General features: G+C 43.0%; 1 protein-coding gene across 2 annotated transcripts in view; it reads right to left on the reverse strand.

Moving 5' to 3' along the window:
- Positions 1-11,021, reverse strand: part of URI1 (URI1 prefoldin like chaperone) — a 44,940-nt gene extending 33,919 nt beyond the window's left edge. The window contains exon 1 of one of the 2 annotated variants that reach the window (XM_028740285.2): positions 10,422-11,021. In XM_028740285.2, coding sequence (XP_028596118.2) covers positions 10,422-10,493 — 72 coding nt within the window. In that variant the 5' untranslated portion in view covers positions 10,494-11,021. The remainder of the gene's footprint in view (positions 1-10,421) is intronic. The other variant, XM_028740286.2, reaches the window with a different exon arrangement.
- Positions 11,022-11,056: the final 35 nt, after the last annotated feature.

The following is an 11,056-nucleotide window of genomic DNA, read 5'->3' on the forward strand; positions in this document are numbered from 1 at the left end:
CATGCTTTAATGCAGTTTCAGTTCTTCAAATTCAAACTTTCCACATAACGAAAGCAAGGTGGGTGGGGTGGAATAAACCATACCAATTATACTTTCAGGGGAAAATGATAAATGTATCCTTTTATAACTTGCAGTTTTAGAAATTAAATTTATCAAGTTCTATCCACTGAATTCAATGGGATATACTCCCAAGTAACTGTAGGCAGAATCTCAACTTTATATTTGAAATTAACCCAAGAGAACATAGAATTGGATGCAGTCAAGACAAGACTGAAAGGCTATTCGATTTCTACTTCAACAATGAAATCAACTTTTTATTTTATCATTTCTACACAAGGGGAACTCACACCAGCATTTGAAACTCCCATTGTTCTAGGTGCATTTTATGACTGGGAATTTCATTAGCGTGAGCAGTTCCTGAGCAATGGGTGCAGTACTGCACCTAAGATTTCAGTTTAAAACTGCAGAGTGGAAAGAAAGAAGGACCTTTTTCTGCCTCCCCACTTTCAGATACTCTCTGAAGACCCTCTTAAGAATATTAGGGGGGTAGGCAGGGGAAGGACTCGTCCATGTGAAAATGAACATAATATTTTAGCTGAAGTTCATTCATTTTCAGGTTTGTATTCTTGTTTAAAAGAAGTGCACCTAGACATTCTGCTGTTGCACCCATAATCTAGATTTAAGGTGTCATTTAGCTCCTATCTTTCATATCTTAGTTTCTAACACTGACTCACATGCATATGTCTCATTTAAAAAAGAACTGTATTCCCTGTGCTGGACTTTTCTTGAATGAATACAAGTTATTCCTTAATTAGAAGTCATACTCAACCTGCATAGAAACTTTCTTAAACATACTTTGGCAATGTTATCTTAGGATAGTAGAATGTCCCAAACGAAGCCATGTGTCAGGAGAGAAGCACTTTGATCTGCTTCCCTGGATCAGCTGCTGCTTAAAAAAACCATGGGACGTTTTTAACATTGGCTAAAACAAAAAAAGATAGGCAAAACATCAATAGATTTTAGGGGTGCACACTCAGAGGATGACCTCCAAACCATCCTAAATTTATTCACAGCTTATGAAAAGCTTGGCCTATCACTCAACATCCAAAAAACCAAAGTGTGCTGCACCAACAAGCACAAAGCAACCCCTCTGCAGCACCACAAATCCAACTCAGTGGTGTAACACTGGAAAGTATCGATCACTTCTCCTACCTGGGCAGTTATCTTAATGTAGTATAAACACCAACAATTGGGAAACACTGGCCTGCGAGTGCTCCAATTGGAGAACAGCTTTTACCAACGGTGTAATGGACTTTGAAGAAGCTCGAAATCAGGATGAAAGGGAAAAACTTACTAAGAGGAAGGCATGTTTGGCAAACCCTCACCATGATTAACTCCTTTCCGAAAACCTATGACCCCATTGTGGAAGGATGTGTGGATTCAGAATTGGCCTCCACAGTCACTTATGGACTCACTGTTAAGACCGCATTCATGGAAGACAATCTTACTTGGCTATGAGTGATTGCCAAAGAAGAAGAAGGTATGCAGTTAAAATCTGGAATTTGTTTACTGTATTGCAGGTGACACTATCCTAGAAAGAGGGCTATTTCTGTATAAATTCTGAAACGATAAATACTGTACATTCATGGTGAATTTCAACCCTGGTTTTGGTGAGAAGATGTGTATCATATATTCAACCCAACTTATTTCTGAATGTTCAGTTTGCTTTGTTTGCTCAATCTGTATTTTATTTTTGAAATGTTAGTATGCTGCTTGGAGCAACTAGAAAAGCTGTAAATCAATGTTTTGGGTTCAAAATAAAGAGTTCCAAACATGAAACTGAACCAACATTATTACAGCATTTATACACAGGGATATCAGTCTGCAAACAAAATTTCTGAGAAACTAAGATATGCAGGTCAAACTAAGCATATTTGCTCAAAAGTAAGCCCCAGTGCGTGTAATGGAACCTATTTCCCTAGAAAGAGCTAATAGAATTGCAACTTTAATGGCTTTCTGGGAAGCTTGATCTAACTGTAACTCTAACAACAACTTTTCCTAAGGCCTGCAGCAAAGCACAAGCATTCAGCATAAACTTCCTCATCTATAAAATGGGAAGAAGTGGTTTAGAAGTATTATGTACCATTAGAAAAGTTACCTAAATGTGAGTAAATAGCACAACTTGAGGCTGTTTAACCTTGAATTACACTCCATATTAAGCATCTTATTTAAATCATGCTTCCATTTATTAACAGAAAAATGAAGGCAGTGGTAGCACTCAAGAATGTGATTACAATTCCTTAAATTTCATGTGCATGTGAATGTTGGAGTCCAACCACAGGATACCTCTTGTACAGGTGAAGGAAGTAAATGTGGTGTTAACACAAAGTATAAAATACACTGAAATACCAATTATTTTCCATTAGGAGTACTGAGAATTGATATATCTTCAGTATAAACATTTTTAACACCTGACACCAAGCCTTGGTTCTTGCTGAAGTGCTGGATTTGTATCTGGGCTATATCACCTCATACAGCCAGAGGGGGCTTACATGACACCCATCTATCATAGAAAACAAGGCTAATTTAGCACACTTCTTCATGTAATGAATCATTTGTGTACTCAAGAATATTCAGCCTGCAAGCCCCTGCCAGCTGTATAAAGTGGTATTGCCTAGATGTAATTACTTCAGGGAAAACTGGACCTAAAGCAAAGCATGTCAAAGAGCTAAGATTTGACATTCTGGCCACCAAAATAGCACAAAATGATACAACTCCAGCTACTATGTGCAACATGATGATAAGTTGAAATAGTATATACAGCATACCAGAAACACCCACATATAGATAAGTTGTTCTCAGGTGGGTCAAATATTTGACGCTGGTAATGGCTATGTTACAGGCTGCAACCCAGTCATGTACATGGAACTGTCCATGTTCACATAAGGGCTTTTGACTTTAATGGTTGTTCTAGTCTAGTCCTGTTTAATATATACATTTCAAAGGGACTCAAATGTTTAGAGCCCTTGTCTACCAAGATAGAAAACTATAATCTATCACACTTATACTGAGCAGGATGCCTCATTTTAGTTGGTGATAAACTGAGATATACAGCTCAACTCCATGCTAATCATTATTTTGGCTAACATACAATAGTGCTTATCTATGTCTCTCCAGACCTGGTGTGTATGTTCCATCACACTCTCATACACACACATAAAAACCCACCTACCACCCAAACAGATGTTTTGTTGGAAATGTGTTTATTAGAATAATCTTGTGCTGGTTTACCAATACAGAGGCACTGGATTGCTTCCAGTTGTTTCTCTACAGGACATCCTTACCTGCCCGATACCCAATACTGTATTGCATATGATGGCAGATGACCATGGCTTGTGAGGAACAGTCTCATAGGTTGAATTGGGAACTGTGCCAAGCCAAATAGTTTATTAGGCCCACAGACTGGCAGTTTGCAATGCTGCTTTAAATCTAATGCTTTCCTTCTCATATGCTGGGGTAGCTAATGTGATACCCTCCAACTATTGTTGGATTACAACTTGCAACAGTCCTGACGATGCTGCCTGGGCCTGATGTACATTATACTTCAACGACATCTGGTGGACGCCGCATTGCTACCTCTGCCATATGTCCTGAAGGGGAGACTACTGTGCACTTTTTTGAATAAACCGCAGTTTTCCATCATGTCCGAACTCTGAAAACTGTGAGTTAAGCTAAGATAATTTTTGGACATAACACTAAACTACAGCAGTTTGCATTTGAACCAATACAAGTCTTGGATTTATGCACTCTGTCCTCCAAGTGCAGCTGGAAGGATCAGCTTTTAAACTAACCAGATTTCCTGTAGTCAGCTGAAATGAAAGGGTTTAAGAATGATTTATAATCTTGGTTTGTTCACCAACCATAGTTTATACTAACCAAAGTTCCATGAGTTCAAACATAATGGAGACTCTTATTTGTTTAAAAGCAAATGCTTCTGATCTCTTCCTCACAGCCTGCCAGAGAGGGAGCAGGTGAGTTCAGGCCAGCTAACACACAAAATGCTGAACTGCAGTTTGAACATAATGCTAAACTGGGCCCATGGTTAGCTTACAAACTAGTATCTAAAAGTACAATTGGATCCTTATCTGTGAAAACAATTAGGATACACCACAATTTATCTCATCTGGATGTAAATAGAAGGTGCAGTTTATTCAAAATGGAAAGTGAAAACGTTCAGTCTATTACCCTGACATGCACAAGAGGGGGATTGACTGAGTGAGTTCAAGGCTTACCACAGCTTGTTTTTGTAACTGTTATTATTCATTCATTTCCAAATAGCAAACGGATAAAATATATCTACACTATGTACAGAAACAAAACAAATAAAACTGAATCAAAATACATTAAAGAAACAGAAAGAAGTTGGGTCACCCGACAACAAGGGCATAAAAACAGTAAATCATTTTCATAAGGCGACTTGCTGAAATAATGAAGTCTGAAGTTCATGCCTAAAACAAATTACAACTGGTGCCAGATTTGATTGCACTGGGTAGAGTTCCCTAACCCTAGCGCTACCACACTAAATTCATGCGCTCTTGTTGATGGTCTGACATGCCAGGCACCTCCAGATGTTCCTTGGTAGCATATCACAAAGATCAGGGAAGTGCATAGAGACTAAGGCAGTCTTTTATGTACATAGGCTCCAGGTTGTTTAGGGGTTTATATTCTAACAATGTACTGGCAGCTCTCTCAACACAGGTGTTATATGTTATCAGTTCCCCAATGCACAAGAGCAACCAGACTGCAGCTTCCAAACCAGTCCCAAGGGCAATGGCAAACTGGTTTATTTTATATATGAAGTGAGTCTGCAGCTCTTACTTCAGTAAATAGACTTAAGTGCTGGGCTGTGAAAGATTCAAAATCCTGAAGAGAACTAATATATTTTGTGAAATTCTCCTTTTTTTTAAATCCCTTTAATATCCCTTTTAAAAACAGCACTGAAAAATGTAAAGCTACACATATTGACGACAAAGAAAAGCTTTCTGACCTATAAAACAGCCTTTTTCTCTAGCTCCTCAATGGAGAATCTTGGGGAAAATGCAGTATGTGTAAACCCAACATGTAAGTTACCAGTAGTTTAACAAACATGAAGATTCACAGATCCATGTCCATAACCTTATATTTTTCATATGCAAACAAGTGAACTTGATGCTCCAAGAACACAAACTATTCTCCCAAGTTTCCCTCTGCAAAAACATAAGAAACTTTTTAAAAGTACAAGTACTCTCAGGTAAATGTCATTACTAGATGTTCTCTGATAATGTATTTGTCTCTGAGCTGAACAGTGAAAATTAAATAGAACAGCTGTACCTAACTATCCTCTCTACAAATTATCACCAGATTTTTCCAATAGGTAAGCAGTCCTTTTAATAAACATTTGAAGCTGCTGAACACCAAAAGCTCAACAGTAAGACATTGCAACCCATCCTAGGACTGGAATCAGTCCCATTCTGTTAGAAGGGACAAATAATATACCAGCTTCCTCAATGGCTGTGCTGGTGGAAGCTGTAGTCCAAAAAGAGGGGGCACCAGGCTGGGAAACCAAAAAGAGGGGGCACCAGGCTGGGAAAGCTGCCATGGGGGGTGGGGAATTCACACTGTATATGCATAAAACTGCTGTCCAGTCTGCAATCTGCTACATTGGGTAGATGCCTTAAAGCAGCAATCCTTCCATATGCAGGCTGCCTACTAGTCTTAACAAGTTACAAAAGTATCCCCAAGACCATAGTTCATTTGAGTTAACACCACAGCAGTTAATTTTAATGGAACGCTTCTTCTGAACCAATAACCTACTCTTATTTTTGCTCCCTCCCTCTGGTTTCTTTTCAAATAATGGTGTCTCACACGCATGTTAATCACTTGATTATTGCAGCAACCTAAGTTAGTAGTTTGTATGTGTGAAGAAGAGCCATGTGATATCCAGTTCTACTGACAGCACCTCAGGCATTCTGCTTTTTACTGAAATCCATTCATACTTTCTTCAAGTCATGAAATGATTAAGAGGCATCACTTCCAGGCATGGGGGTAGGATGGGGTAGGTTCACTCTTGAGTTTTAGATCAAATTCAATTTGACTCTGTGCCTCTATATACGGACTCAACATTTTGGAGAAAACTGTGCACGTTTGCTACATATTATGGAACTTATTTACACAACAGATTGTAATGACCTGAAAACAGGCCAGATGGTACAGCAGTAAGCATATGGGGAACCTTTCCTTAAGTGATTCTGAAGTGATTTGATTTAAAAGAAATAAAGCACAAAAATAGCATATTAGTGATTTTTAGTTTGGATAGAACTCCAGTGAGAAGTTAGACCATTTATGCCTATAACTGAATGTCAAGGGGTCATGATAAATGAATGAACCTTCCCATAAACATAGGACAGATTTCTTTTTCAGGTGCTAGATTTTTTTATTATTAGAAAAAGGTGAAAAAGCTGGTGAATCCTTTTGTTTTCCCTCTTTATCTATTTTAAAAGATTTATACCTTGCCTTTCAATATAAATTAATCCCCAAAGCAGCTTATAAAAGATTATACAACTCAATACATAGCTATTAACCCATCTTGATGGTGGGACAGCTAAAGGCGACACAGAGAGAACAGAAGGTTAAAGACTTCCCCAAGCTCTTTGGCATTCCTGCCACTGCCTGCAGCAAGCCAAGGGCAAATGCACCTCGCCAAGAAGTGAGGGCATTACGTATCACTTGGGAGTGGGCTTCTCACACAGAGCAGATGGAAAAGTGACCCCTGGAGTCAGGTGCTGGATTGTCAATGGAGATGCCAGTAGAAACCATGTTAAACCCTCTTCTCAGCTCTCTGGGATTCTTGCTACTCTTGTCTAATTAACACCTATTTCATGTAATAACTTGTAGCCATTTTGAGCATTGTGATGTCACCACAACTATAGCTTACTATTGTTTAATATTGTTAATGCTAACATTTTAAACTGCAGCAGAACAAAATAACCCCAACTATATCAGTAATATATCATGTAATAGCACTGCAACAGGAGACACTAAGCCATCTGCAAATGCTGCTTTTTCTATTATTTCTGCTGCATTCTCCCACACTAGCTGACCTGGTGTTTGTCTATACAGTATTCCTGTACAACATGCAAAGGGATTCAAAGATCTGTAATATATAGGGAGCTCCTCTGCTTCACTTAAGTTACTTTTCAGTGTTTGTGCAAGCACATGTAGAAGGTACAAACAAAAAAACAGCCACCCTATGATGGGTGAGCCAAGTCCTATTCCTCTAAAACACAATTAGTTTCCAGTGTAAACCACACTTTCTGCAGAAATGGCCAGTCATGCGGAGGCCCAGTTGATGTTGCTTATCCCATATGAAAGAGGTGAAAAGATGATATGAACCAAGCCTGCACATGACTGATGATCATGTGGATGGTTCAGTGCACAGTCAAGGTTGTGCAATGGAGTGAAGCTGCTTGCACCACTTCACCGCCACACTGTACCAGCAACTTCTCCCACTGAATGTATGAACCGTGGTAATGTCTTTCCAAAGTAAAGTGGTGTGCTTTTTCTGCCTTGTTCCCCATGTGGTAGTCCTATCATACCCTCGCAGAAGGTTGTATGCGATTTCCTGATAACCAGAATAAGCAAAGGACTTCCACTCTGTCCAGCCTGAAGACAACCATTGGTCAGTTTATCCCCATCATCCAGCTCTGTTTTACTCCTAGGGTAACATGTGGGATAGGCAACAATATATCGCTGTGTCCTCACTTTCAAACAGGAACACTCCTGTTCAGGGTTCCAGTCAGTCAGCCATATCACTCCTACAGAGTCCCTGGCTCAGTCCCTTGACCAACGACATTCTTTCTGCAGCACCCCTGTAGGGCTCAGGACCCTAGTTATGTCACCCCTTGCATGCAGAGCTGGCAGCCCCTCACCCTTTCTCAAACACCCTCCCTTGTAGAGTGTTCCCTCAGTCACCTCTCCTCTCCCTGGGATTCCTCTGGGCAGCCGCAGCTGCCGTCCCTGGTCTCTGAGCTGCCCCACCCCTGCCCCAAAGAGAGGTGCCTTCTCACATTGCCCCACAGAGACCTGGGAAGCACCCCCTGGCCAGCTCCAGAAACACCATTCACCCGCAGAGCTTGTAGGCTGGGCTGCTGCAACAAACAGCTGTGCAAGCCTTTGGGAGGCAGTGATGCGAGAGGGCATCAGAGGAGGGAGGGAAGGAAAGAAGAACAGAAGCCAGTGTTGCCCCAGGGTGGCACAGCAAACTGGTTGAAAACCACTGCCCTAACCCATTCTGTGGCCCCCTTTGTGTTTCTCTTTCCAAACTGACACTCAAAAGTTCTGTAGCTACTGAACATGCTCAACTCTCATAAACAAACCACATACTTGGAAGTAAGTTTTACCAATTTCTGTGGACTCACTTCCAAATAAATGTGTCATTGCAACTTTCAAGAGATTAAATAGTATGTTTCGATGTCTTTTTTCTTTTTAGTATGCAGCACTATTTCAGCTCTAGTAGTTGCAGTCAAGAACTGAATGCAGGCCAAGTGAGCTAGTTAGTTAGTGCACCCAGCACAGAAACCAAACACTACTATTCCTCTGGAGGCTTGTTTTAGAAAAGTTTTAATCGCAGGCCAAAAACTTTTGTGGGCTTATCTACAACTCTGGCCTATTAAGAAGCCAGTCCTCTGAAGTTCAACGGAACTTACTCCCAAGTAAAGTTTGCATTTTAGCCTACAACTCCATGCAGAGTTGCCTGGACATAAGCCCCACCTGAAGCACCGTGATTTGTATCCAATGTGAGTTCTACTCAGAATAGACCCACTGGAAGTACAGTGGTGTCTCGGGTTAAGTACTTAATTCGTTCCAGAGGCCTGTTCTTAACCTGAACCTGTTCTTAACCTGAAGCACCACTTTAGCTAATTGGGCCTCCCACTGCTGCCGCGCCACCGGAGCACGATTTCTGTTCTCATCCTGAAGCAAAGTTCTTAACCTGAAGCACTATTTCTGGGTTAGCGGAGTCTGTAACCTGAAGCATATGTAACCTGAAGCATATGTAACCCAAGGTACCACTGTAATGGATATGACATAACTTTTGGTGGTGTCATGAGACAGTATTTTCTGAGGCTCCTCCCAGATTCCCTCCCAAAAGATGTTAGATTGGCTCCTTCTTTGCAATCCTTCTCGGCAGCAGGCTAAGACCTTGTTCAGACAGGCCTTCAAAAACTAAGATGCTGATCACTGGACTGCTAAACAAGGCAAACTGTACTTTAATTACTGGTTTTAAATGTGTTGTGGTGTATTTTATCTATTGTTTTTTACTAGGTTTTTTTTAAGCGAGCTTGCTTATCACTTTGTACTGTATTTTATAATGTTGTTTTTAAACGTTGGAAGTCACCTTGAATTCCAACTTGGGGAGACAAGAGATAACGCAGTGTCCAACTAGGGCCAGTGAGAGACCAGAGCTCAAATCCCCAACTCAGCCATGAAGCTCCCTGGGTGACCTTGGAGCAAGCCCTACCTGGGGCTACCCTGTTTAGGGAAGCTTTTAATGTTTGATGGATTACTGTATTTTAATATTCTGTTGGAAGCCATCCATAATAATAATAAGGGGCCAGGCACTGCCTTTCAGCCTGACCTACTTGACAGGGTGGTTGTTGTTGTTGGGATTAAATGAGGAGTGGGTAGAATTATGTATGCCACTTTCAAGAAAGAAGAAGGATTTAACTGTAGTAAAATATATAAGTAAATATACATTAAAACAGTGTTGTAAGAATAACCACCACGTTACTTTCAAGGGGTCTAAGCCGAGTAGAAACAGCACTGGGTACCATCTAGATGAACTTATTTCCAAGTAGGAAAGGTTAAAATTGCATTGTCAACTCACGCTACGGAGGGTTTTTTTTTGGGGGGGGGGGGTTACCAATAATTGCACTGTTTAAAGCGCGCTCTCTCTCGCTCACACACACACACACACACACACACACACACACACACACACACACAGAGAGAGAGAGAGAGGAAAGTCCATCATACACACATACATGGGGAAGTGGAAAGGAAACCCTCTGCAAAACAAACCCTCCACATGGCGCTGCCATGACACAGGCAGCGTGCCTGACACACCCCCTGACGGGGTCCCCTTCCGCTCCCCTGCCAGCCGACCCTCGCGGGCCGCGGGCCCCTCCCCAATACCAGCAGCAATACCCCCCAACCTACCCTCACCCATACCTCACGAGGCGCCCCCGACCAGGCCTGAGGCGCCGGGCCTGGCGTCAGAACACCCCCTTGCCCTCCTCACAGCCACGCGGCTCCCCACCAGGAGGGCGCCTTCCGTCCCTCGCCCCCTCCCCTCCCCAGGCCCACCTTCCCCGCCCCCAGTTTACCTTTCCATGCTCGTCCCGCAGGCGGCCCAGCTGGGCGGCGCTGAGCGGCGGGGCTCGGCCGGCCGCCTCCATGGACCTAACGGGGCCCCGGGGTGTGAGTGTCGGTGCCTGCGCGGGGGGGCGGGGAGCCTTGATGAGGGGCGAAAACTAACGGCCGCTCGGGAGGCTTTAGGCCTCTGCCTGCCTCTTACTTCTCTCTCTTATGAGGGGAGGGGGTTTTGTTTTTGGTCCTGCGTATGTGTTTCTCTCTCCTCAATATATATATTGAGAATATATAGATATATATTCTCCTCAGCAAGGCGAATGAGTCCTATAGAAATGTTTGTGGAGGGCGAAGCGCCGGCTCCGGAGTCGCATCCGCCGCGCGGGGCCCGCCGAAGCCGCCTGGGCCCAGTCAGGAGCCGCTGCTGCTGCCGACGACAACGGGCGAAACATCTCACACTCGCATGCTGGGCCGCGCCGGCGCCGCTTCCTCAGCCGGGGCCCAGGGGTAAGTCGGAGTAGCGGGTGCTGTCGCCGCGCCGCCGGGGATGGAGCGTCGCCCTCGCCCCCAGCCTCTGGTGGACTCGGGCCCGCAGGAGGAGGAGGAGGAGGAAGCGGCGGTTGAGGCCCGTTCCTCGCGCCTGCCTGGCCGT

The sequence above is a fragment of the Podarcis muralis genome, chromosome 7 (genome assembly GCF_964188315.1).
Source record: "Podarcis muralis chromosome 7, rPodMur119.hap1.1, whole genome shotgun sequence".
Lineage (NCBI taxonomy): Eukaryota > Metazoa > Chordata > Lepidosauria > Squamata > Lacertidae > Podarcis > Podarcis muralis.